Here is a 27,015-nt window from a genome sequence, read left to right on the forward strand (position 1 = left end):
TTTTTCAATGATGAAGAAATAGAAAAGTGGAGAAGATTATTGTATAAATAAATTTGTGAACGATTATAATTCCATTTTTTATCAAAAAGATGTCTATTTCAAAAGTAAAGATGTGCTGAATTAAATTGATCAAATTAAATAATTCTCAGAGTGTAAAGAGTTAATATAGCTTTAATTAATTTTTTCTGGTATCTGTAATGAAAGTGGAGTAACGATAAAAGTGACACAATTGTATCGTAAATATTTCTCAATATATTTATTTCTCGATTTGTTTGTAACGGGACTACACGGTAACAATAACATACAGATTAATCTTAAAGCTTTAAATCTTCGAAGCATCTTATCGCTCTACATATTCAAAAGATAATCAAATAGCGGATATTGTCAACAATCACAGAGACTTTTATTTGACTTTTGTCGTGCGCGTTTCCTGCTATTTAAGGAGAACGCGCAAGACGATTTCGCATAAAAATTAATACGCTCGTGGGAGGAGGAAACAAATGGAAACGCGTTGCGAGCTTAAAATTTAATTACAAAATGAGCGGCCAACGAATAATAAATACGACGTTCGAAGATGCGAAATTAAAAAAAAGAACGGAAGACTATAATATCGTTGGTCGGTCAATCAAGGACGAATCATATTCCAAACTCGATTTATTTTTGCTTTATTCTCTTTTTCTCGTCTGAGGATTTAATACGACAAAAATTCATCAATCGATTCTTAGGAGGTAAATAGAAGTATATCTCGAGAAAAAGAGAGCAAGGAAAGAATAATACGAACCAGTCAGTCATTCAGTGACTGTTAACTTGCTTAACTCATTATCGACTAATGTTACGTTAACGCAACACGACTCTTACCACTCTCTTGGTTAATTTATATTATCGAATCCTTTTAACATTGCAACCCAGAAGAGAAAATCTGAAGGTTTGATTCATTCCTTTTTTTGCATTTAGAGTCTAGGATTTTGTAAAGATTGAACAAATTGATTAATGATAAATTATTTTGTTTTGGTCAACCTATCGAAAAGGTACGTTCTAAACAACTTTTGCCTGTACATATAATGGGTACTTTATTTTAATTTTCAAGTTATACACAAAGGCATATTTCGTATCATATATATCTTGTGAAGCTGTCGAATCTGTTATCTCCTCGTGAATTTTAACGTCGCATTTTTTATCTCCATAGTAACGTATAAACAATGGCAAAAATAGTAAAAGCTCCAGTCATTGAATTCCAAATAAGTAGCGTTAGGTTATTTAAGTGACGGTGGTGATATAAATCAGCGATTAAAATTCAGTGACGTTAAAAAGAAGAGAAAATTCCAAGTTACGAATAAGTACGATGTGCATTCCATTAGAAATTTTGTCAAATTCTATTTGTTACAAGCGTACTCGGTTACCATGAGAGGCACTTACCGATAACGATGCAACTACATTGACAAAGTTTTAATTTGGAAACGCACATCTATATGCACGCAATAATCGAAGAGTGTTTGTACACAACATTATAAGTGGTAAAATTGAATGGCAAAAGAAAATTTCGATTTTTATTGAAAAATATTCCAATCAAAATGTACCAACTGAGAATACTACAGTATAGTAGCTAAGTGCAATTATCCTTTCTAAGTAGTTAACAATAACGTTAGAAAATGGTGTTAAAACATTGCCTCTATGGAAAAAAATATAAGCGCCAATAGACGTTAGTTAAGTGATTTATGGCTTTTGTACATGCCATCTACTTAAACGAATGGAACATTGAGTTTTATCTACAACTAAGAGGTGGCACGTACGTGCTTTTCTACAAACACACTTGTTCTGTTTCATGAATTTGGACTACATTTGTGCGTAAGTTTACTTTCAGCGTTTCAACAAGCACTCTTCAATTACAATGTCTAATGTACAATCTTAATGTACTTTGTAATGTTAATGTACAATTTTGTATAAAATATAGAAGTAAAGTATATATATAATATCAAAGGAGCTTTTGTGTATAACTCGAAAACTGGAACAGAACACCTGTTATATGTATAGGGAAAAGTTGTTCAAAACGATGACCTTGATAACATATTTCAAGCTCGCCGAAATTAGTGAGATGGTAGCTTTTCGATAGCTTCACATTTTTCTTTAATCATGGAAATTTTGTAACTCGAATAGTGACTTTGTAAAGTATCTGATACTTTAACAGTTTTTCCTACCTTGGCAAAGTAACGCGTAAATAATACACGTTTTTCAATGATGTTGCATTTACGTAACCTTTATGCGTTATTTTACCGTTTCGACGTTAATCAGTTAATAAAACATCCACTCGGATATACGAAAGTACGTACGTTGTATAGTTTTCGTTTCAATAAAAAAGTTAGTCGTTGCTGATGCAGCAAAATTAGTTAAACGAGATCGTAATAAAACCTTCCACGCATTTTACATATTTCTTCGGCAGCAAGCTTCCGATTTCTACATTTCTATTTCTCTACACAAATAAAAGCGCGTATTCACGAATAACCTATCTCAATTAAAAAAAGCTGGCGCTACTAAAAACCATTCGAAACTCCTCATTATCGATTATCGGTACATCTGTTTAGCAGACTATTTAACAAACTCGACACGTGTTAACATTTAATATTGTCTTTAAATTACATCGAGATATGGTAACTATCGTAACAATCTTAAACACGTTAACTGCTACGATGGTCATCGGTGATCCATGTCATCAAATTTTTTAAAATGGTTCAAATAAATAGATTATGACTGAGAAATTTCCAATGTGAGTGACTTATGTAATATTGTCAGAGAAAAAGCGCGCAAATATAATATAATAGGTTATAAGAATCAAATGTTGCTGTGCAGTATTTTGTGACCTGTTGAGGTTTCCGGTGTACAAAATTCGTTTGTACAAAAACACGTGGCAGTCAACGCGTTAATATTGTTCAATAATATCGTTCTATAAAAGATATGTTTGAAACAGCTTTGCACAGAGACGTACACGACTTCGAATAAAATACACACGTGAAATATACACATCGATTTGACAAAATATACACATATATCCGTACACGTGTGCCTCTATATCTGTAAATCTTCGAATTGTCCATTCGTTTTGTGATTTCGATTCTTTGAAAAATTCGTGACAATTAATTGACAAACATCTCCGGGAACTTTTGTTCCTTGAGAGATTTTTCATCGCGTTTAATGCATCTTTGCAAGTGAAGAAAGTAGAACAAGTGGTTCTTCCTGTTTTTTCTTTTTTCTTTCTTTTTAATGTAAAAAATCTAAGAACACAAGCGAAAGTAAACGGTGTGCAATTTTACTTTGAATGTTTCTCTGCGTTCGGAATGTTACAAAAATAGAAGAAAGCTATATCTCTATCGATCTGAAATCCTTGTTTCTCTTACTGATAGGTTTATTGTCAATCTTTTTCGTTTCTACGCGACTGGCCCCGCGACTTTAGGACACACGATAATATCCTATAAAAAATAGTACACAATTAGTACACACATCGGTGATCTACGACAATTACCACTACAGTGTTTCACAATGTTTCTCTTAATACTCGTTTTGTACGCGTAGCTACGATTATTGTCGTTTGTTTTGTTAGAGGAAATATTCGAAACGGGCGAAATGCTTTATTCTAGATCTAGCTCTATATAATAATGATAACATCGATTCTCTGTAATCTAAAATAGAATCCGAAGTCTAACGACGTTTCAACGCTCCCTATAAACCACTTTCAACTAGGAGAAAAATTGATTTTCAGGTATCTGTTAGCTTGTCCAAATCGACCTTCGCGCGATAATTAATTTTTCCTCGATAATTTCAGGCAAGCTTAATCGGGGCTTGAGGCGACCACCTTGTAAATCGAGTTTCTGTGCTAGTGGAGCGATCTGCTCCTTCGATGGGTCGCATATTTCGCGCCGTTTCTGGGTCATTGAATTATCGAAAATTCTTATTAAACCGGATAGACCGTAAAAACCGCTCGATTCTATTAAAATCATCTTCCATGTCATTTCATCTTCCACTCGATTCAACTATAGAACTAAATTGATAGAATCATTTACAGTAAATTTCTAAATACGAGTACAGTAATTTTTAAAAGGCAAATTTGCAAATTTTGAAAGACTTTTTCCACAACTATGTAACATTCGTTATCTCATTTGCGTTTCAAAAATACTGCTTCCATCGATATCTTCCGCATTGCTTCGGTTTTATCGCGAATGAGCAACCTAAGTATGATTACTGAAGATCAAACAGCTTCGCGAACGCTTATTAAGATCCTGTACGGTACACTCTGCGCAAGTTACGTCGATCGAGGAAATATAATTTGATAGATTTGTACGCCACAAAGATCAATATTTAGAGATCTACTCTACTTATTCGATTAAAACATTTACACGAGTAACAAGAATAAGTAGATTTTACTCATCGCTCGGATGCACAGCATCTCGATAATATTTCTGGAATGATCTATTCGCTACAAGTATCATTATTATCGATACTATCCTTTCCGTTCCTCCTCGATTTCCACGAAAATACTATCTTCAACGACTCATCGCTATTTCAGCGAATACTAGCTTTCGTTCGGAACGGCAATCGTAATAACGCTAAATTCTCTCGTCGTAATTCGTATCGTTTAAGGTCTCAGAGCGCGAAAGTTAACTCAAGTTATACATTGTCTGCCATAAGTATTATGATACTTTCTAATATTTAGTGCAAATTCGTTGCTTCTATTTTCTTGTTACTCCCCTATATTAGTCTTATTTCTTTCGCATCGCATAATGTACAGTATCAAATAAAATAAAATTTGTTATACTTTTACAACAATAATACTTATGGCCAACAGTTTACATTCATCAGAGCCATAGAAAACACTGAATGGCATTAATACTGATGGCACTACAAGTAAAAAAAGAAAAGAAAGGATCTTCGGCGAAACTCGTTTTTGGAATCATCAAACAACACGAATAACGAGATGAGAGTGTCTGACCCTTAAAACTACGTGAAAACTGGCTCTGTAGCTTGCTCTACATTCGATTTTCCTTCGCTTAAGACGCAACAGAGGAATTCCACACGTTACCTACACGCAATAGGCTCACCCCACGATACTGAAGAGTCGCCACAGTACAAAGAAGAAGAAACATGAGAAAAGAAACTATGTCTGAGCATAGGCCATTGATTCTCTAAGCTCGAATAGTCGACGATATCACGATTAATCTCATTCGTAAATCTATTCCGATCTCTTCAGCTACCAGGCTACGTGAAATATTTCAGTACGATTTCAGATCATGAACCATGCCCAACGTTATTGTTTACTTATGTAGACTACCGTTGTTATTACTTTAATCCTCTTCTACCTCGTATGTTTGCTTAAAATGATATTTGGACATATGTGTTTCTTCTTAATGGTGATCTATATCATTAAGATTTGGAGATACATCAGTATCCTGTCGTCTTGTACGTCTGAAGTCTTTTTAAACATTCTAGTGAAGTTACTTGCAACTTGTAAATTAAAGAAATACCGTGCATGTAGAAGAAAGAAATAATAATAATAATAATAATAACAATAAGAAACGTGAGCTGTGAGGACCTATCTTATCTAATATTTTAACAGAATCAACCATTTCTGATCAGCCTTTGATAATTCATCTGTCTCATCCGCTTTAAAAATAATCATCCATTGACGCGGAAGCTATACTTTCGCAATATCATCGATCACAAAGAAGACTAGTCAATCGTTCCTCCGGCTTTCTGTCAATTAACCTTCGACCACGAAAGATCAACGCTTAAAACTTGGCCTTCTGCCTTCGAAGATCGTTGGGAATGATGATGGTGAGGAACGTGCCGAGGGCCAACGTGCCACAAAGAAAGATGTTCGCCCAGAAGTCGCCCCACTCGTTCAGGCAATAACCGTAGAAAATCGTGAAGACAATACCGAATATTTGACACACTGCGTTTAATAAACCAGTGGAGGTTCCCTCCGGTTCTGGGTATGTTAACTCTGCAGCGAACTCGAATCCCACGGGAAGGTAACCGGTCATGAAGAATCTAGAAAATTTGGAAAATAAACATTGAATTTTTTATGGAATTTGATATTACATTACAATATTTTTTTTAAATAAAATTCTTATTTAGAAACATTTTTAAAGAATTCTGTTCAATGTTTGGGGGTTATTGGAAATTATTCATTTGGATAGGGGAATTTCAATGGGAATGAAATGCTTTAGAAAAAGTAAAAATAAAAAATACTTCAACTAGAGTCGCATGAAACTGCTATATTAAAATTCATAGAAGTGATTTCTAAAATTAAATAATATTTCAAAAGATCAGAGGGGTAGTAGCTTTGCACTTACCCTAGCATTCCAGCTGTTATGTAAATAATATATATTTCACTGGTGTCTATCGTGAACGTGAATATGATCATGCCAAAGAATGAGAGAAGATACACGCCCAATGTTGTCTCTCTGCAAATAGATTTCAAATTAAAGTTCAGGCCACCTGTTAAGCACGCTCTTTTGTTCCATGTATTTGTCAGATTTACTCACTTAAATTTGTGCGTTTTATCGAGTACAATGCCACACACCACAGAGCCCAACATACCGGCGCACACGATGGTCAAGCCGATTCTTCCAGCGTCTTGTTCATGATTCTAAATATTTGCGGATCGACAATACAGATTTATTAAACTAAACTTTGAAATTTCATAAATTTATGCGGAAAATAAATAAAAATACAACGATAATATTAATGGTAAAATTAGCTTTCTAATTAAACAAAATATGAGAATCAAAGGAGGTAATAGATAAAGGAAAGAAGCCGAAAGACTCACAGGGAAGTATTGAAGAACTATGTGATTGAGGAGCGTGCTGATAGCGTAAAACACACCCACGTTGATGCCGTAGCTGAGCAACAATAACAAGTAACCCGTGTTTGTCACTAGTTTCCTCACAGAGACGAAGAAGCTTCCCGTGGATTCAGCCTCCCTTTGTACAGCTTGCGCTGGACTCGGAGGAATCGGTGGTTCAGACTTGAAAACTGAAAGAAAAATTTTATCGTTATTCTCATTCAAACGATGAGCAATATCGTTTAGCTGTGAAACATCGTTTCGAGGAATTTCCAATCTTAAGTTTATGGTTATTACACGCACATAGAAGTATAAGAACCAGAATAGTAGTGGTAAAAGCAGCGACGATATAGAACATCACGTGCAGTCCTCGGCCAATTACGTTGGGATCTTCGCTGTTTTGCACCAGCATCGGTGGAAAGAGAAAACCGATTGCTATGCCCAACTGAAAATAACGGAACGATTATTCTGATTTTCTATAAATAATAAAAGTATATGTAAAAATCAGCAAAAATAAGAATGGAAAGTACGAGACATGGAAGATGATGGAATTTTTCCGAATGAAAAGGGAGAATATTATTTATAGTCGCATGTTTGGTAGGGAAGTTTTGTAATGAAATTGCTGACGTGTGGAGAGATGCTCGACGCCCATTGTTGTTATTCCAAGGAAGTGACAGATCATTATTCTTTTCAGCTCATCACGAGCGATTCCGACGAGAGTTCCGCTCTCGAAAGCTTGCGAGAACCGTGGCGAACTTGTACGGACGGTGATACGTCATAAATAGCAAGGTCAACGATCATTTATATCAATTTTACGATAGCCATCGCGTATTTCTTCGTTAATACCGTACGGCAAATAGGAATTTCTAATAAAAGTTTTATCGCGTGCTCCATTTCTTAGAGGACAAGCGGAATGTTCGATTTCTTAGTTGGAAAATAGATTAATTTTTAATTATCGATATATTCTATCGTATCCTATATATTTATTATTTGATAAGACGAAAGAGAATCATTTGGAATAAAATACAAATATATAATTACTTTTGCGTCGTTAAACGAAGCAGTGGAATCTGATTGGAAATTCGATTCTGAACACTATAACCATGAATACTCTATTTTCGATATTTCGCATAGTATTTTGCATATAAATCTCTTTTTCACCTACGCATCAACATTCATAACTGCAATTTTTCCTATAAATTTTTCCATAAATTTTCCAACTAACTCAACACCTCCGATAACTCAAGTAGAAAACAGAAATTCGGGAAAACATCGAAGGTAAAATATAAATCTTTCGAGCGGATAGAAGTTTAAATAATCTTCGTCCATACGAAGTCACGCAGCTCGTAACAAAGTAATCTCGTCGACAATGCACCTTGAACAGATTATCTCCGCGGGGGGAGAAACTGGTGGAAAGGGGTGTGTAGCTTGTTGCAATGTGGTCGTTCTTTAATTCGCTGGATGGGGTCCAGGATCCCCTTATGCCGCCGCGAAATGAAACGTGGGTGCACGGTTCGACTCTGTTTCCCATCTAATCACTGCTTAACTCTTCAACGAGCCTGTCCCTCCAAATACAGTTCTACCACACAGGTATTGTGCACTCGAGCTCCATTTATCGCCACCATTATTCAACAACTATCACGGAGTCGTACAGATCCACTTACTGATGACTCCATTTATGGAAATCGTGTGCATTTGATACGCATTTCTGTTACCGCGGTCAATCGATTAAAGTGGAGGAATCATCGTCGTAAATTGATGGACGCTGACTTTTGAGACGGTAATTGAGACAATAGTCTGATATGATAATGTGCAATGCCTTTCTCAGTATAGCGCTTTGAAACAGTACATAGATGAAGCAGACTGTAAAACGACGTTCGCAAGGATCATGTTCAACAGAGTGCACTAATTAATTGGTGAAGGATAGTTCACTGGCCTGTTCATATAATTGGCTGTTAATTCTCGAGCGAGTAATTCCAATTGGTTTACGTATTCGAGAATTGAGTTATGGGGAATAGACATGATGAAAGCGAACTTGTTTCGTAAGAGGTATCGCGTTTGAGTTACCTCGAAAAGGATGTGCAAGATCAAAGATTGTGGAATTAAACACTTTAACAAGTTGAAATGTTTCGTGTTAGAGATTTTACCAGTAAATTATTCAATTGTATTAAATTATTAATAAATTAATCCGGACGTACTTTGGCTTCTTAGGAAATTTCTTAAATTCGAGGAAAGATGCGAAAGAATCGCTTTTAATACGTATAAATTCTTGTTTCGATGTTCCTAGAACTTTTCTTAAAAGATTGAAACTTCTTCATGTATCGAAATGGAAGCAAAATTAGGCCAGAAATATTGAAATACCGTAGTAGGTTGGCTCAGAAGAATTTTGAAACATCCTCCAAAAGGAACATGTAAAAACATTTATCTTTTCTGTCAAAGGTGATTCTTCGGTCTGCTACTATCAATATCCATTGTATCCATTCGATTTTAATTTTGCGAAGCATGCAACCGATACGAAGTTAGTTGGAAATTTTTCGATCCGACAGTGACTGACCTGATTTCCAAAAACGCCGATGCTGCACGCGCTGCTGACCTGGTCCGGGCCGAACCAAACAGCCGCCAAACGTGCTGGCACCGACAGCACGAACGCTTGACTCACAGCGACGAATGTTTGACCGGCGAAAGTAATCCAGAACCGATCTGGACTCACGCTGAACACTTTTATCCAGGAACCGAGCGTGGTTCCGATTGCTCCGGCCAAAGCTGCGAACCTGAGCCCCTGAAATCAACGATTCATTTTATTTATTTTCTGTAAAAATAAAAAAGAAAAATATTACAAAGTGAATAATTGGACGGAAGATTTTTTTCAGAATTTTGAAGTTATTTATCACGAGGAAAATTAACACTAGAGAAGAAAATATATTTTTTAAAGAAATGTACATTTTTCGAAATATTATTCGAATAGAGGAATTTTGTAAAATAAATTTATCTGTTTTGAAGAAAATCGATGTAAGGAAGATTATTGATCTTCGAATAGAAAAATTGCGTAGATTTAATTTGTTGTGCATTTAAAGTATAGCGTGTTCGTACGAGGATTTTAATATACTTCGATGTTCATATTTTTGATAGAGAATTATTTTGTTACTGCAGATAATTTTTAATTTCAGACATTTGTAGGTAAATAATCAAATCTGTCGTGTCTGTTTCGTACAGAGATACCATCGACATTATGATCGTCAAAGATCATAAAGCGAGGTGAGAACAATTATTAATTCAAGTTATTACGTTTGTTTTACCGAAATGGTAAATACGATATTTTCCTTGTATTTCGAAATCTTCGGACTTAACAAACTCAATCTGCTTAATCGAATTATCTTCCTCCGCACGTAAATTTACAGCCCACTCCTGATCCACTAATCCCCAAAGCATATAATCGAATTTCCTTATAAATGATGTCCATGCTTTACGTTTCGAGAGAACTAACATCCCAGAAAGACTTAAAGAAAGAGAAGAAAACAAAGAGACAGATAATCATTTTCAGAATCAGATTACAGTGCAATTAATTAAATACATAATAATTGAAAGAAGCATTAAGGAAAAAAATATCGAATGCAACTGTTTTGTATTTTTATACGTTCTTCGATAATTTTTTCTTTCATTTCCTTATCAACAACTTTCGAAATGCAACGAGAATGAACAATTTTTATATAAATATAAAGATACTCTCCGAGATATCGCTCTCGATAACGAAGCAGATTAGATTAAACTTCCGATCGAGTTAAATTAACTGATTTAAAATATTTCTGTTACGATAAACTCGGCTCATGCATAGATAAACACGATTTAAGGATATCAATTTTTCCAGACGATTCTTTAAATAAAACGGCCGAAGTTGATCAAATGCAACTTTGCTGATCGCACTTACGAATCTGTCGAGCAGATAGCTCGCTGGAAAGATGAACGGAATGTAAGTTATCATGTAGATCATGCTAGTCATGTCAACTGAAAAACTGGACACGTTGTAATAGACCATTATGATGTTCGCGATGATGCTGTATTGGATCCACTGCATCGCGTTGCTGGCGCTGTACAGCACGAAGATCATTAGAATCGCCCATCGTCGTTTGTACACCGTCGTTTCAATAACCTGCGAAAAGATTGTTTTTTAAATTAGCGATCTTTTCTGATGCTAAAATCGTCAAATTTACACTCTTCTGTAAATTCTTGGATTATTTTAATACTAATTATTTTGTTTCCGGAATTTCTAGAACTTTAGTTCTCAAATATTTACAATATTGTAATCTAAATCCTTTTGTAGCTGAAATCGTTTAAATTTACATTTTTAATATACTATAATTTAATACTATATTATATAATTATATATACTATAATATACTATAATTTATACTTAGAATCCTTTGAACTGTGAAATACCTAGAGTATCTTGGTTCAATTTTCTTCCTGGAATTTATTAAACTTAAGTTGTTCTCAAGTATCTAAATAAAATACTATAATTTAAATCCTTTTATAGCTGAAATCGTTTAAATTTACATTTTCACTGTACTATAATTTAACTTTTTAATGGTACTATAATCTAAATTTCTTTACACTTAGAATTCTTTGAACTGTCAAATACCTAGAGTATCTTGGTCCAATTTTCTTCCAGGAATTTATTAAACTTAAGTTGTTCTCAAGTATCTAAATAAAATACTATAATCTAAATCCTTTTATAGCTGAAATCGTTTAAATTTACATTTTCACTATACTGTAATTTAACTTTTTAATGGTACAATAATCTAAATTTCTTTACACTTAGAATCCTTTGAACTGTGAAATACCTAGAGTATCTTGGTTCAATTTTCTTCCTGGAATTTATTAAACTTAAGTTGTTCTCAAGTATCTAAATAAAATACTATAATTTAAATCCTTTTATAGCTGAAATCGTTTAAATTTACATTTTCACTGTACTATAATTTAACTTTTTAATTGTACAATAATCTAAATTTCTTTACACTTAGAATTCTTTGAACTGTCAAATACCTAGAGTATCTTGGTCCAATTTTCTTCCTGGAATTTATTAAACTTAAGTTGTTCTCAAGTATCTAAATAAAATACTATAATCTAAATCCTTTTATAGCTGAAAGTGTTTAAATTTACATTTTCACTATACTATAATTTAACTTTTTAATGGTACTATAATCTAAATTCCTTTACACTTAGAATCCTTTGAACTGTGAAATACCTAGAGTATCTTGGTTCAATTTTCCTCCTGGAATTTATTAAACTTAAGTTGTTCTCAAGTATCTAAATAAAATACTATAATCTAAATCCTTTTATAGCTGAAATCGTTTAAATTTACATTTTCACTGTACTATAATTTAACTTTTTAATTGTACAATAATCTAAATTTCTTTACACTTAGAATTCTTTGAACTGTCAAATACCTAGAGTATCTTGGTCCAATTTTCTTCCTGGAATTTATTAAACTTAAGTTGTTCTCAAGTATCTAAATAAAATACTATAATCTAAATCCTTTTATAGCTGAAATCGTTTAAATTTACATTTTCACTGTACTATAATTTAACTTTTTAATGGTACTATAATCTAAATTTCTTTACACTTAGAATTCTTTGAACTGTCAAATACCTAGAGTATCTTGGTCCAATTTTCTTCCAGGAATTTATTAAACTTAAGTTGTTCTCAAGTATCTAAATAAAATACTATAATCTAAATCCTTTTATAGCTCAAGTCGTTTAAATTTACATTTTCACTGTACTATAATTTAACTTTTTAATGGTACAATAATCTAAATTTCTTTACACTTAGAATCCTTTGAACTGTGAAATACCTAGAGTATCTTGGTTCAATTTTCTTCCTGGAATTTATTAAACTTAAGTTGTTCTCAAGTATCTAAATAAAATACTATAATCTAAATCCTTTTATAGCTGAAATCGTTTAAATTTACATTTTCACTATACTGTAATTTAACTTTTTAATGGTACAATAATCTAAATTTCTTTACACTTAGAATCCTTTGAACTGTGAAATACCTAGAGTATCTTGGTCCAATTTTCTTCCTGGAATTTATTAAACTTAAGTTGTTCTCAAGTATCTAAATAAAATACTATAATCTAAATCCTTTTATAGCTCAAGTCGTTTAAATTTACATTTTCACTGTACTATAATTTAACTTTTTAATGGTACAATAATCTAAATTTCTTTACACTTAGAATCCTTTGAACTGTGAAATATCTAGAGTATCTTGGTCCAATTTTCTTCCTGGAATTTATTAAATTTAAGTTATTCTGAAATACCTAAAGAAAATACATAGTATGACCTAAGTTTCTTTGCACTTATGATTAGCATCCTTTGAAATTAGGTTCTCTAATACTTACGTTACCTTCATCGTAAGTTTCTTTGCACCTAGGATTTTTACATTTAATTTTTCCCAAATTTAAATTTCCTCCATCGATGTTTCCCGAATTGAAGTGTCTTTAAACACAATCTTTTGAAACAAATCCCTTTCCCTGAACATAATCCCTTGCTTATCTTTCCTAGTATTTTTTAAGTATCCTGGTCAAAGAAACATTCGATTCTCACAAAGAGAAAGAAAAATAATTTAAAAATAGAATAGCGGAGGCTCGTTGCTTGTAACAAAATTTATTAACACACTGTACAAGACACCAAATACAAGTTTCCGCGTAGATCAGCCAAAGTTTAGAAGCAGCTCTCGTTTCACAGAGAACGTAGTCACCTGAGACGGTTGAGCGCCGCTCTCAATGGCCTTTACATAGTCCGCCGAGCTTTTCATTTTTGTATCCTGTTCTTGTTCCATAATTCAACGAACGTTCTACCAATTTGTCCAAATCGATTCTTCTACTTCACTTCCTCGAGTTCCTATCCTTTAACTTCCCCGATTCACTTCACCTTCACTCGCTCGATCTTCCTGTATTTACTTCGCAACTATTTTCTCAAGTGCCCTCCTGTCTCTCATCGAGTTTGCTCTCTGAAAAAGATCGACAAACAAGCATTGAAACTTTTATTCGAGACACAACAAGAAAATCGTCGAGAAAGAGAGAAATTGTAAAAATTGCAAGAAAATTAAGTGCGATTATGGTTTGTTAAAATTTCTAGGATAATTCTGTTCTCGTAAAACGGGTGGAAAATTCACGAGTTTCATGATCTCAACGAGTCAAGGAACACATTCCGACGAATTATGATGAAAAATTCCAACGAATGATTCTTCATCTACTATAACCATAATCCATCGTAAGTCTAATTACGGAAAATTTAATGATTCTGCACGGTTTAAAGTAACAATTAGTGGCTAACACGCTCTTCGGGATTTAACAGGAAACTCGAACAATGAATTCGAACGTAGATGTTGGAAAAATGTATATGAAGATCTCTTGCAGAGTCCTTGGCCACAAGTGTTCTTCCTTGCCTTCTCCTTTCTAATAATGAGATTTTTCTGTTACGTATTCTAACTTGAAAATTGTGATATATTCAAGATTTGAAGAATTATGGATACGAATAGATAGATGTACGATACCATAGATACAATAGAATCACACGATCGTCTTGGAGAAAAAAGTGCATGAATTTGAAAATTGTGGTCGTGGACGATAATTGAAGGATTTTTAAGGCATCCGTAATTCATAGCAAGTGATATTAACCGGTTCTTATAACAACAATAACAAACAAGACGCACGTTCGATGAACAAACACTGAATTATTTATACGTATCGTCCTTCTATTTCCAATGTAGGCTCGTCTTCTGATGAGCAATTAACAAGGTGAATAAGATTATCAGTCATATTACTCCGCATTTAAGTCTTCTGAGTTGTAGGAATTGTGTATTCAACGATTGCTAGCGAAATTCTGGGTCATTCGCGACTCGTTCGCGATATACCTTTTATCGATAAACCGTTGGTAAACTTTTCCGTATCGAGGTGTCCCTGAATTTAGCTTCTCCGCAGGAGAATCTCCGCTGAGATTTCTAAGTTTACTATTATTTAAAAATACCCTGAATCCGAAGTTGCCGAGTATGTAAAAAATTCTGCAACCTAAACTTACGAATATTTTAAGAGCACGAAGAGCCGAAGTTTTCGAATATTAAAAAATTGTCGAACTTGTTCTCGCGTCTGAGTTCCCAGCTGCCTAAATTCTCGGATACTTGAGAATTGTAAAAACAAATGCTGCAGAATCTAAATTTTAGAACACGCCTACAAATTCTCAGACACATACTAAGTCTCTAAAAATCTAAATTCTGGAATATTACAACATTTGAAATTCTAATCTTCCATATACTTAACACTTTACTGACCGCTGGCTGTTCAACAGTATACATACGTCCGACCGTCCGAGCTCAGGCGCAGATTCTCCCTGGCGTCGGCTCTGTTTCGGTTTAGACTCTCCAATGCCATTCTTTTCGATCATCGCGAACGGTAAGTTTCTCAAATTGGTATAAAACTGTGGGAGCTTGCAAAGCAACGCAACTGACGCAATTGCGCAAGATACCTTAGTACTAAATAACAAATTACTGCTCAATTAATGAGAAAGATTGTCGGCGATGAAAAGCCGATTAGTAGGCTATCGATCGGTAAGCGTCGGCGATGAAAAGCCGATTAATAGGCTATCGATCGGTAAGAGTCGGCGACAAAAAACTGATTAATCGGCTATCGGTCGTCGCGGTAAGACTAACAAGTCTTCAACTTTTCGCTTACTCTCGTATTTCGAGCTCGCGCGTACCGAGCTTCTCTCAAACGTCAGTTCACCATCCAAAAACCTTTCCAATCTAATTTATGCATCTGACAACTGTGGAACCTGAATTGATTTACAAACTTCCTGCAACCTTAGCTCTCTCGTCGGATTTCCTTTATTCCGATTTCTCTTGCGTTTAAGTTCCTGCAGTTTGCGATACAATAATCTCAGCTACGACGAAGCTGGAATTTTCATAGAATTCGACACAAAGGGATATAGAAATTCATCTGGTCTATAAAAGAGGGTGACGGTTTCACGGGGTCACGACGATGGAGCCATATTTCTACGATGAAAACCCTGATTTAGCCAAGGAGGATCGGGTCACACCGCCCTCAAACACGGAACGTATAACTTGGTGGCTCGACCTTGCGCTCATTATCGTGCAAAAGATCGTTCTCGTCCCATTTATTGTAATTAAGCAAGCGGGAAATCCGACACACAACGTACGTAAGCGTTCGTCGGTAATACACTGGCTCAAGAAAATATTTGAATATTATTTACATAGAAATATAAATACATTATAAGCGTGTTTATATAGATGTTATAGTTTGTGAAATTTCATTGATATATTGTAATAGGACACAATTGTCGTGATTATGTTGATGGAATTTGAAACTGATTTGATAATCATACCTGATATCTACCAACTGTCAACGTATACTATAGGAAATTAGTATGCAGTGTGAATACACAAAAGTATTTGAACGCTTATGACAACAAACTTTCGTATGTATATTGTACGGATTAAGCAAAACATTTTGAAACTTCATTAGCATTGCGATGAGATACGGCTGTTGTGATTATATTGATTTTGAAATTAATCGAAATATGTATACAAAAGTTATTACTTACTTATAATACAGAAGACATACATACTTATACTTACATATACTTGTGACATATGAAAACATATACCTACAGCAAACAGATGTTCAATAAAAAGATTATGTTAGTATTAGTCGGAATATTCAGACTTATTAATAGAATAGTATTGAAATATGTGTAATTTTATGTGCTGGACTAGATTGACCGCGTAGTGGTGACACACGTATGTGAATATGAGTGTGTAGAAGTATGTATGGATGAATGTACTGTTCTGTTGGCAGTGTGGTACGGCAGATGATGAGACCAATGTATATCGACGAAGATCCTGGAAATCGTTCATTAAATAAATCTAAAACTACTTTAATATGAATTCTAAGTGTATCCTTAGTGTTCCTTTATTTTTATTTCGGCAATTAAGATCCACAATTCTCAACAAATAGATAATTGAGTATTTAAATATTTTGATCATCTCCGCGAAATATATACTTTGCATTAAATATCTTTTAGACCGTACGTGTATTTTCGCATTTCTTTCAAAGTTTATCGATATAATCGCCGTAGTTGAGCTTCATAATAGCGCCAATGAAATTTCAAAATGTTTCGTTTAAGAAACGTAATATATTCAAAAAATGGTTAACTCTATAGAATTATATCAATCTGCCTATATTATTTTTTTATTTTCTTTCGTGTTAGTAGAGTATAAGGTTCCACAAGGTCTCCTCGCAAAGTAGATAAGGATAACCCCGTTTGCTGATTCTTATAAAAGCTGTTTAAGAAATCAGATAGGAATAATTTCGAAAGTAGAGATTTATCAGCATCTATCGATTGATAAAATATTGTAAGCTACCCAGCAGGTATTTCAGATCGGAGATTATTCTAACGTAAAATTTAGCTTAGAAAAATTCCGGGAAATTAACTATAATTGCCGTGGTTATTGCTCGTTAGAATCTCTGATTCTAAGATGAGTCTTCGTTTTGTAAAACCGGTTGAAAATTCACAAGGCTCGGTATACGGAAAAATTCGTGAATAAATTCTCACGTGGAATCGTTCCATCGAGCACGAGTCTGTTTTAAATTATGAACGCAGTATTTCCGGTTGAAAGATAGAAAAAAGACTATCATCTGGCTGACAATTGATAAAAATAGAACCTCGTTACGTATGACACAAGTGTTAATCGGAGAACAAACAAACAATGTAAATCAACGTAATTATCATCTTGAATATGCATGAGACGGAAAAAATATATCGCGAAAAGAACCTTCGCTTTTGAGCGATATGTTTCCCAAAATAAATGAAAAATAACGGATTGAACCGATATATCCAATGTTTAGACGACTGTCCGCGTAATATAAATCGTAATATTGAAAGCTCGATATATTTTCTTTTTTCTTTCGCACTCTTCAAACTCTAATAATTTAATTATTAAAAGGTGAAAAGTGTATTGACGTTTAAAAAAAGCCAATAGACATACGATGCTTTTAATGCAACGAGTAACTCGACGGCCGTTTCATAGGAAGTGGATCGAAGGTCGTTCGAGGACTCAACGTGAGTTTCGTCCGGAATTCTAGGTTTTAAGGTCAAGGATCACAGGAACTAGAGGAACCATCTAACGTGCCTGGCTCCACCATAGTGACATCGCCAGCCGAATTGCAAATTTCAATTTGAATTTACGATGAAACCCCATCAACACTTCGACCAATACGATTATTCGAACAAGTTGCAAACCGTATCAATTTTCAGGTTGAGATAATGGCTTGATGAATCGTTAATTTACAGAGGAATTTAACAGCGTTGCATACGAAATGAAACGGTCGTGCGACGAATGTTCGAATGATCAATGAACTAATCACGAAATGGTTGCAGCAAAGATATAGAGAAATTAAGCAACCTCCTCAGGTATCGAAGCTTTAAAGCAGATATCGTGGAATATTTATCGGGACTCGAGTAATTTAGATTGTACATTTCTTTTTTCTTTAATTGTGCTGCGGGTGCCACTAATTGGTCCTCGAGCAAATTGATCTTTTAATATTTAATTTACTTTCATTCTTCGTTTGAAAATTTTACGAAGGATGTTTTATTTACTTTTTTCATCAGAGAATTTGACCAGGAACAGAGAAAGCAGCATTGTATCGTAAATTTTTCCTTCTTTTATCTCTTTGTGTCGCTTGAAACAATTGAAGGACTGTGGTCTGAGAGCTTGTCGCGATACGCAAGATAAACGGCGGAGAAAGTTCGATATTTGTTTTTTGAGATTAGAGTAATTGATCATGAATGGAAACCTCCATAATTTACCCTTTATTCGTCGAATTTCTACGCACTATTTTATTCAATTCATAATTGACATTTACTACATAGTAGTTATAAAAAGTACTCGTTTTCCACATTTCAATGCAATAATATACATATACATACATAGATCTGTGTATATCTTACGAAAAGTACAACGACGTGCAAGTACTTTTTTTGTAGGCGTATTATTTATATCGGAGACTAAATTTTCTCTTCGTATCGCGAATTCAAAATTCTATTATTCTTAGTTAACCTTTGGTTATAATCAGACTGAAACGTAATTACGTTCAATGGTCGCGGTTGGCGCACCTTTAGTCACAATCGATGCACATTACCTTACAGAACCTACCATTAAAGTGCGACTTCAACGTCAATTACAATAATTTATTTACGATATCCTTCATTTGTTTCGAAGCATTTTTACCTTCGCCGAAGCCAAAAGTTTCAACTATCGAGAAGAAAAATATCATATAAAATTGAACTTACCTGAACGATGAAACGCGATGACCTCGTGGATCCGCCGATCGATGAAGAAGAGAGACACTTGTCTCTCGAGATTAGGTCTTCAGCGTGTCACATAAAATTACGTTAGCGTGTTTTCACCAATTTTCACCGAATTTCAGTCACGATCGAGAATCCGCGACTAGTTCCAATTCGGGTATGCGAGACGCAAAAACGTACGGTCAAGTCCACGTGGATCTCGCGACTGTTCTGTGCCGGTCACAGAACTACGTCGATGTATCGTTGAGCCACGCGCGTACCTAGCTTTTTCGCGATTAATCACCGGCATATATCAAAAGGCAATCAAATCTCGAGCAAAAAAATTCATTAAAAAAATAATCGAAGAGCTAATAAAAAAGATTACAGAAATTAATTTTCTGTTAGTGAAGAGAGAGAGAGAGAGACAGAGGGAGAGAGAGAGAGAGGAAGGAAGAGAGGATTGCTCGATGTAATAGATCGTAGGAATGATTTTTCAGAATCTGTTTCTTTCTGATTAATATTTTTCAGAGTCACTTTCCCTTCGATTAATTTTCTTTTCAGAATCAGTTTCTATCCAATTAATGTAACCAATTTTCCACGGAATTGATTTTGCTCGTAAAATCAAGTCAAATGAAATATATTTTGGCAATTATTTATTTGAATTAAATTACGCTTCTCCGCACAATTTTCCGTATGGAGAAGCGAGCGTGTATGCAGCTACGAAATTTACCCTCTTTCACTCTCTCGCTTTCTCTCTGTTGTGTATTATCGATCAGTCGTTGGGCTACAGGTTACTCGATGTACGTTAACAGCTTCGATGGTTTCTTTTTGTGCGGTTTATAAAAAAAAAAGAAAACGTCGCAGAAAGGAATAGAAGCGTTTGCGCTGTTTTGTGCAGTCAGGCGAGCTCGTCTGTCATGGCTAGTCGCAGCCGATGCAACATCCGAGTCCACGGAGCGCTGGACATTAACTAAATCCGATAGATTCGCCGCGGCTCGCACCACCTACACGTCCTTCGTTTGATAGCGGCCTCGCGCGCATCGACGGAACACGGCTCGATCCATTGCTTCTGCGCGAGATTTTCGAGCCCGCGATCACCCGTGCCGCGATAAGGGACGTGTCATCCTTGTAATTTTTTCGTTAGTTGTGCGGCGCCTTGCGCGATTTCGGAGATCTAAAACATTTGACGAGTCGATCAGCTGGAGTTAACTTTGATATATATCGTATTAGGCTGTTTGGATCGAAGGAAAATCAGAGATACATTTTCTTCCTTTTGTTTTTAGTCTTAGCGGTGCTTTGTAGAATTCTCTTTATATCCTCTATATTTTAATGAAAATTTACAATTTTCATTTGAAGATTTATATAAGTTTTCTCTTTCCATTTCGTTTCTGGTTTCAAGAGAGAAGAACGATTTTGATATGGACGAGGATAAAGGCCATAGAATACACTGAAGATGTACAACAGAAGTCCTCTTTTCTGTTTTTCTTTGGCAGATATTTCAGGAGATTCGGAAGAATATTTCAGAACAGAAATGTTGTACAATATTTCGCTAACACAAACATTTGTCAATTTTATGGCTTGACACGTGAACGTATTATTTGATTAGCGTATTATACCAGGATCAGCTTCTTTTCCTCTTTTTAGCTCTCAGGGAAATATTACAAAGTTTTGAATGACTCCGAGTGGTTGGTATTAGATACGAATATAATGGGTTTAGGTAAAAGCGTAGAAAGAAAGTACAAATTTTCTTTTGGCAGTCTATGAAACAAATCATGATAGGTCGTGTCGTTCTAGCGATACTACAGACACAGCTCGAGATTCGAGATTTCTCGTTTTTAACTTTTAATCTATCAAATTTGAAATCGTGATACTTTTCGATCGTGATGATAATCGATGTCCTTAATTGTTTTCTTATTTAGATAATCTACTCTTTCCTTTATCTTTTCTTAATCGGTTAATTAACACAAATAATTAAATAATTAAATCGATGTTTTTAGAAAAATCAATGCTGTCACATCAATGACGTTGTTAAATCAATTCAGTGATAAAAAGGCTAATTTTTTGAAACGATTACCTTCGAATTAGAGTAGCCTAATGATCACTAATGCTGATACATTTTTTTAAAACTTCGTGATAGCTTCGACATTGAACCACGTTACACATTAACAATAACATTACCATAAGTAGGAAACAATTCATTTGTAAAGATAATGCTGCTGAACGATAACAACGTGAAGCATACGAGCAGCGAATTATCGCAGATTTAATGAAACTTTTAACAATGGAACTCAATGGACAAATCATCTGGAATAACACAACGAACTATCTACACTTGAATTTTGCCGCAACTCTCCGTGAAATGTCATCCAAAAATAGAAATATCTCAACCTTGCTAATGTTAATTCAAAACACGTTCGAGCTTCGGTTTTCATTCGGTTTAATCAGCAGACAAAAATTACTTATTTTGTAAAATAACTTTATAAAAAGTAATATGCTGCGAATGATATATCGTTACATAAATATCAAGAACAATGTGTCGAAGCGTTCTGATCTAATCTGTCTGATCAAACACGTGATCGTTCTACTTCGCGAAAACGATTCTGGTTGACACTCGTCAACTGTAAAAATACAACGTCATAAAAAAAAATTAATGTTTCAAATGAAAAATTATTTTATAAATATGCAGAACACGTATCAAAACATCTCAATCTCATCTGTTTGATCGAACACACAATCATTTGACTTCATGAAGACGGTTCTAATTAAAAAGCCATCAGGTGTGAAAATACATTGTCGCTGAAAATATGAATACTTTCAATAACGGACAATATATAAGCATTGAGAATATACAGAAAAACGTTCTAACTACGCTTGTCTGACCAAACACATAATCGTTCTACTTTGTGACAATAGGACAGAGAAAGAGACGAGAAATATAGAATAATCATATCGATGTCAATATGATACAAATATAGCGGATACTATAAACAATGCAAATATATGTTAATACAGTTTCTTTGCGCGAAAACTCGTTTGATCAAAGAAAGTGTATATCATAAAATCGGCTGGTTAAACCATTGGATGACATGCAGGGCATCGCTGTTTATCGTGATCTTTATCGGTGTAAGACTTTGTTAACAAAAAACAACGAGCAACAGTTGCAGTATACAATGCGACATGGAGTTACTAATTGCCCGGTTCGTGCTCGCAGCGTGATAGTAAACCGAGTAAACAGGATCTTCCAAGAATACCGCTGCCTAAGCCCCGCAAATCCGATTTTACTGTCAGTGAATACAGTTGATCACGTATCAACGAGCGGATATGTAGCAATCGTGCCTAACCGAAAGTAAACCGTGAAAATTCTCAGACTTTTAATCAAACTTCCACGAAAATGTAATATAATATATACCTTCTACGCTCGATTTACATATACAAAATACTATACTCTATAGATTATTAATGAAGCGATAAACGTATCCGGTTTTAACAAAATTAGCTTGAAGTTTTATTGCCGTACGTTTTCCTTTTAAAAATATCAGAAGAAATATGTTTTTGTTTTATTGATAATTAATAAAAATACATTTCTCTGAGAGTATAAAAAAAAAATGCAATTGGAAAGAATGTGAGACACATAAAATTTTTCTAATGATATTTTTAAACGTAACGTCACTTTTCCTTTATTTACGATTTAAATTAACAATTTGAAGCGAAAAAATTACAAAATAAAATAGACGGGCAATCATCTGATGCGAGTATACTAGTCGCGTTTGGGTTAACATAATTACCTGTTCTAACTTATTTAATCTAATCTCCAAAAAGGAAATATATTTCCTGTATTTATCGTTGTTAATTATTTGTAAGCAAAATATCTGTTAAGAGAATCGATCTGGGAAGATCTCTTTTAATTAATTTCGAGAATTATTTCTGAGTAATCGTATTGTTTCAAGAGCCACAGCCGATCAGATGATCTTAACTGGATCCTGTAAGAATTTTCCATGAAACGACCCTCTTCGCTTATCATTATTCTCAGTGACGAATGTTTCATTGTTGCTTGTTTTTTTGTATCGTAGATAAAAAATTATATCATCGATGAGATAACAAGCCCAAAAAAAGAAAAAGAAAGAGACAGGAAATAGTCGAGTACGTGCTAGAAACCTGGATAAATTCGCCTCGACACAAAAAGCATCTCTCTGGTAAACAAGAGATTCGATTTTCAGTTAAGATAAATCTAGACAATACACAACGAGACTAATATTTTAAAACAAACCAATTTCTCTATCCTAACGTCGATCGTTTGGTGTTGAAATTATTTTCTATATACTTTTTTCTCTTTCAAACGAAAGTCACGTTGTCGAAACACGTTGTTCGACTCGACTTGTCTCTCGCAATTGACGCAATATGTTTAAACAATTATTATTGTACCACCGTTACTGGATTCCACTCGGCCTTGCTAAACTCGAATCCAGACGACCAAAGCGGCTACGTGATAAGGCGCGTCATTGATAAAACATTTTAATGATGATCAAAACTTTTATCTTCATTATCTCGCGCGCACGCCGTATTAACGACTAATTATTATGCTGCCTGATGTTGAGCTGTTCTTCGCCGGTTATGCAATGTTTCTCTTTCTACACCTAAGAATTATGTATGTATAGGATGTATGTGCATGTATGCAAAAGATGAAGGAGGAAAAATTGATGAAAATGATCCAACGATGTTTGATATTGTTAGAGGAAACTTCGATATCAGTGCTTCTTAACTATCTGCGATTCTTTGTGTTTTGTTTTTAGTCAAGTAATTAGAGGATTAGGATAGACAATGTTATCTATGTAGTGTTTTGAGTATCACGATGTTTTATGATATTTCTGTTGTGGTTATATTTTGGAGATGTTTTTCTTCACCACTCGTGAACGGAAGATTTCCCTTTTTCTTTTTATACGAAGTCGATTAAATAATAGTTCAGTTTATGGAATAATAGTTCATAGACGAGATATACTTCTTATCTGCGCAGTGTCCACCACGATGTTTCGTGATATTTTGGAGATACTTTCTTCCAGCTAGCTTTCTTCAACGTAAGATTATTCTTTGCTTTCGAATGTTATCGAGTTGTAGATTGATTAAAGGAAATGTCAATAGAAATAGTTAAGATAGGTTTCTTATTTCCGTAGTATCACAAATGTTTGCAATAATTATATTTTAAGAGTATTTTCCTTGTTCTTCATTGGTATTCAATTCATCGTAGCAGAGGAATGAAGGAAAGTCAAAGAATAGAAAAAATATAATTAATTGCAACGATGAAATAAAAATGCTCTGATGCTCTGGTAGGTGCAACTTTGAGAAACAAAACATTAAAATCTGAATATATATTAATTGTATAATTCGATTTAATCGAAGATTATCAAGTAATTGGGGCAATATTCATAATGTCCGAAGTAATATCGGCACATCGCAGTAATAGAAAAGTTTCTTTCCAAGGATTTCACGAAGTGCATAGTATACGATGTATGTACAGTACACATAGTCTATGTCCACGTCGTTGCTGATAAAAGTTACGAACAGTAGGAAAGTCGCGCGAGCGAGACTATCTCAATGAGGCGCTTATCTTATCGAACAAAAAAATAATGAAAATAAAAAGTATTCATACCTGAGGAGATAGCGTTCGATGGGAATGCTGATTAGGGTGCAGAAGGCCGGTCGATTCTTCTGGAACATCTTTTTGAATTTCGTTCATTTCTTCGTTATTGAATTCACACGCTCGATTTTGATCAACGAACTCCTACTTTATGCTTTCTTGCAACTGTCGAATTTTCTTCACGAAAAAGCTTCAAACTTTCGTAGGCAAAATGCAGCAAAGGAAGGGACCTAATTTATGGCAACCTCGAGTGTCTTCGCTTCTGTTTCTTAGAACCGAGATCGACCAAAGCCAGACGATCGTTCCGAGCGTAGGAATTTCCACGTTGTCTTACAATTTGGTAATTTTTTAAACGTGAAACTACTACAGATTCGAGTAAAGATAAGGTTAATAGAACTGGAGTTAATAGAAAAGCTTGAAGCGTGCGTTCTAATAAATCTGAAGAAAAGTTTCCGACACCATGGATACTATAACGAAGCAGGATCACGAAAGTTCGCGAACTTTAGTCGTCGGAACGTGCGGTCTCGTCGTTCGACAGGCGGCGATTGATTATAACCGAAGATCCATGACGATTGTGCGAAGCCGCACCCGTTGGCAAAGCAGAGCCGAACTGGAATATTAATTTTCCTAGCAGAAACATGTTTACAATGTTTGAAACGAGCGCAGACTTGTCGACTGATACGAGTTTCACATTCTTTGATTAGTGTGGTGAACTGTGACGCTGAGTCGGGGCGTTGACGAATTCTCTTGTATCGGCAACATTTATCGAACTATGATTCCACTGTTAATTAACGCAGCTGTCATTAAGTCAAGCTATATTGTCTCGACGAAGAGAAGAAACGTTTAACAAACGTTAATTAAAACGTTAAGTCTTGAGAATAATTAAAAGTTTCTAATGGGAAATTGAAATCGTTGCTTAACTCTTTGTAACTTACTATTAAAATACCATTCATTGTTAAAACACCATATAACTTACTGCTAAATCCTATATATTATATAGTATTACATGCTTATACTTTTTATATTTTATTTTAATTATTGTCATTTCGTTCGATTCGTTCCTTTCACATTTCATTTCATTTTTCATCCTTTTCACCGATTCCAACCTCGTTTTCACTTCTTTTTTCAATTTATTTTCTACTTCAACTTCTTCTCTGACCTTAACTTCCATCAACCTTGATCTTTTATTTTCCTTTTCCATTTTCCATTTTCGCTCTTTCCTTTCCCAATTTTGTCTTCAAATATTTAATCGTAATATTCAACGTAATATTTCCTTCTTATTCCTCTCTTTTCTCTTTTCGTACCTTGATTATTTTATACTGAATTATCTTGTTTACGATATTATTAAATCATAATTCTTAAATCAATGAAAAGTAAAAGAGCTGTGACAGATTACTTTTCTTATTTTTCACGAGTTAAACAATATTTTGATTTATCAAAAGGACTTGTAATTAATAATCGATAAGATTATCTGTCGCATAGATAGAATAGAAGCGTAGTTTTTTGATATCAACGACTTCTACTTTCTACTAAGAAACGAAAGATTTTATATTGAAATCAACACTTTCGATTCGAGGGATTGAATACGCTGTTAAAACACGAATGTTTATTGAGCCGATGATTGAATTCGAACGTGCTTAACATGATAATGAGATCGCATACAGAGGTTCATCCTTCCTATTGATTGTCTCTAAATCTCTTAACCTTTGCCTGAAGTAGCCACCAGAGCTTTCATTGTATTGCGCATGATAATGTTTGTCTTTGTATTTTAGTGATTTCTACACTTTAGATGTCCCACGTAGGCGGAGTAAACTATTAGAGGGAAGAAATCATTTTACCGCAGAACAAGTTTGCAGCAGAAGAAAAATTATCGAGTTGCGTCATAGTAGAATGCACTTGTTATTAGTCAGCTCTTAACTTTGAAAATGTCAAAGAACTCTTTCTTGATAATAAAAATCTCCACACTGGTAATAAATGTTTTAATCAAATGAGAATATTTAAGACACTGGCAGTTTGGTAATGATTAAACTTGATAAGTCAATTCTCTTTACAAAAATAATACATATTCATCTATTTTGTCCATCTTAATCTTTTTTTTAATTTTTAAAGAATTCTACGAATTTCCATAACTATAAACAAATTCCAGGTTACTTATTAACATATCTACTTTATTATTCAATAGGTTCTTGTGTTT

General features: G+C 34.4%; 1 protein-coding gene and 1 long non-coding RNA gene across 3 annotated transcripts; one reads left to right on the top strand and one right to left on the bottom strand.

Moving 5' to 3' along the window:
- Positions 1-232: 232 nt before the first annotated feature.
- On the bottom strand, positions 233-25,435 carry LOC100642804 (uncharacterized MFS-type transporter C09D4.1). Of its 2 annotated transcripts, XM_048405898.1 has the most exons (10): positions 19,920-20,189; positions 19,196-19,557; positions 13,587-13,838; positions 10,758-10,979; positions 9,387-9,611; positions 7,136-7,277; positions 6,818-7,023; positions 6,534-6,637; positions 6,342-6,452; positions 233-6,036 (listed from the first exon to the last, which is right to left on the bottom strand). In XM_048405898.1, exons 3-10 carry the CDS (start codon positions 13,665-13,667, stop codon positions 5,775-5,777), a joined length of 1,353 nt encoding a protein of 450 aa, XP_048261855.1. In that variant the 5' UTR covers positions 13,668-13,838; positions 19,196-19,557; positions 19,920-20,189; the 3' UTR covers positions 233-5,774. The 2 variants fall into 2 exon arrangements, with proteins under 2 accessions (XP_048261855.1, XP_012163944.1); XM_012308554.3 differs by lacking the exons at positions 13,587-13,838; positions 19,196-19,557; positions 19,920-20,189 and adding an exon at positions 24,834-25,435.
- LOC125385127 lies at positions 9,605-10,829 on the top strand. The gene is made up of 2 exons (XR_007224112.1): positions 9,605-10,087; positions 10,698-10,829. It is a non-coding gene; the product is annotated as an uncharacterized LOC125385127 (long non-coding RNA).
- Positions 25,436-27,015: the final 1,580 nt, after the last annotated feature.

The sequence above is a fragment of the Bombus terrestris genome, chromosome 5 (assembly GCF_910591885.1).
Source record: "Bombus terrestris chromosome 5, iyBomTerr1.2, whole genome shotgun sequence".
NCBI classification, from domain to species: Eukaryota; Metazoa; Arthropoda; class Insecta; order Hymenoptera; family Apidae; genus Bombus; species Bombus terrestris.